This window comes from Crocuta crocuta, unplaced genomic scaffold (assembly GCF_008692635.1).
Source record: "Crocuta crocuta isolate KB4526 unplaced genomic scaffold, BGI_CrCroc_1.0 C27869598, whole genome shotgun sequence".
Classification (NCBI taxonomy): domain Eukaryota; kingdom Metazoa; phylum Chordata; class Mammalia; order Carnivora; family Hyaenidae; genus Crocuta; species Crocuta crocuta.
Genome location: NW_027547207.1, coordinates 1 through 681, shown reverse-complemented (window position 1 = coordinate 681; position 681 = coordinate 1). Strand labels below are relative to the sequence as shown.

The 681-nt window shown below is 43.2% G+C and overlaps 1 protein-coding gene across 1 annotated transcript; it reads left to right on the top strand.

Annotated features, from left to right (window-relative positions):
* Positions 1 to 3: 3 nt before the first annotated feature.
* On the top strand, positions 4 to 681 carry LOC144219005 (uncharacterized; the record flags this gene model as incomplete). Its single annotated transcript, XM_077748998.1, has 1 exon — positions 4 to 681. A coding segment is annotated over one exon (678 nt), but the record flags the coding sequence as incomplete, so codon positions are not given.

Sequence of the window (681 nt, the reverse complement as noted above, 5' to 3'; positions counted from 1 at the left end):
AAACCTTATGAATGTAGAGAGTGTGGGAAGGCCTTCTCCCAGAAGTCACAGCTGATTATACATCATAGAGCTCATACTGGAGAGAAGCCATATGAATGTACTGAATGCGGGAAAGCCTTCTGCGAGAAGTCCCACCTCATTATACATAAAAGAATTCACACTGGGGAGAAACCCTACAAATGTGCTCAATGTGAGGAAGCCTTCAGCAGGAAGACAGAACTCATTACACATCAGTTAATTCATACTGGGGAGAAACCTTATGAATGTACTGAATGTGGGAAGACCTTCTCCCGGAAGTCACAGCTCATCATTCATCAGAGAACACATACTGGAGAAAAACCCTATAAATGCAGCGAATGTGGAAAAGCCTTCTGTCAGAAATCACATCTCATTGGACATCAGAGAATTCACACAGGAGAAAAACCTTATATATGCAGTGAATGTGGGAAAGCCTTCTCTCAGAAGTCCCACCTCCCAGGGCATCAGCGAATTCATACAGGAGAGAAACCTTACATATGTGCTGAATGTGGAAAGGCCTTTTCCCAGAAGTCAGACCTTGTTTTACATCAGAGAATTCATACTGGGGAAAGACCCTATCAATGTGCTATCTGTGGGAAAGCCTTCATCCAGAAGTCACAGCTCACTGTCCATCAGAGAATTCATACGGTGGTAAAATCATAA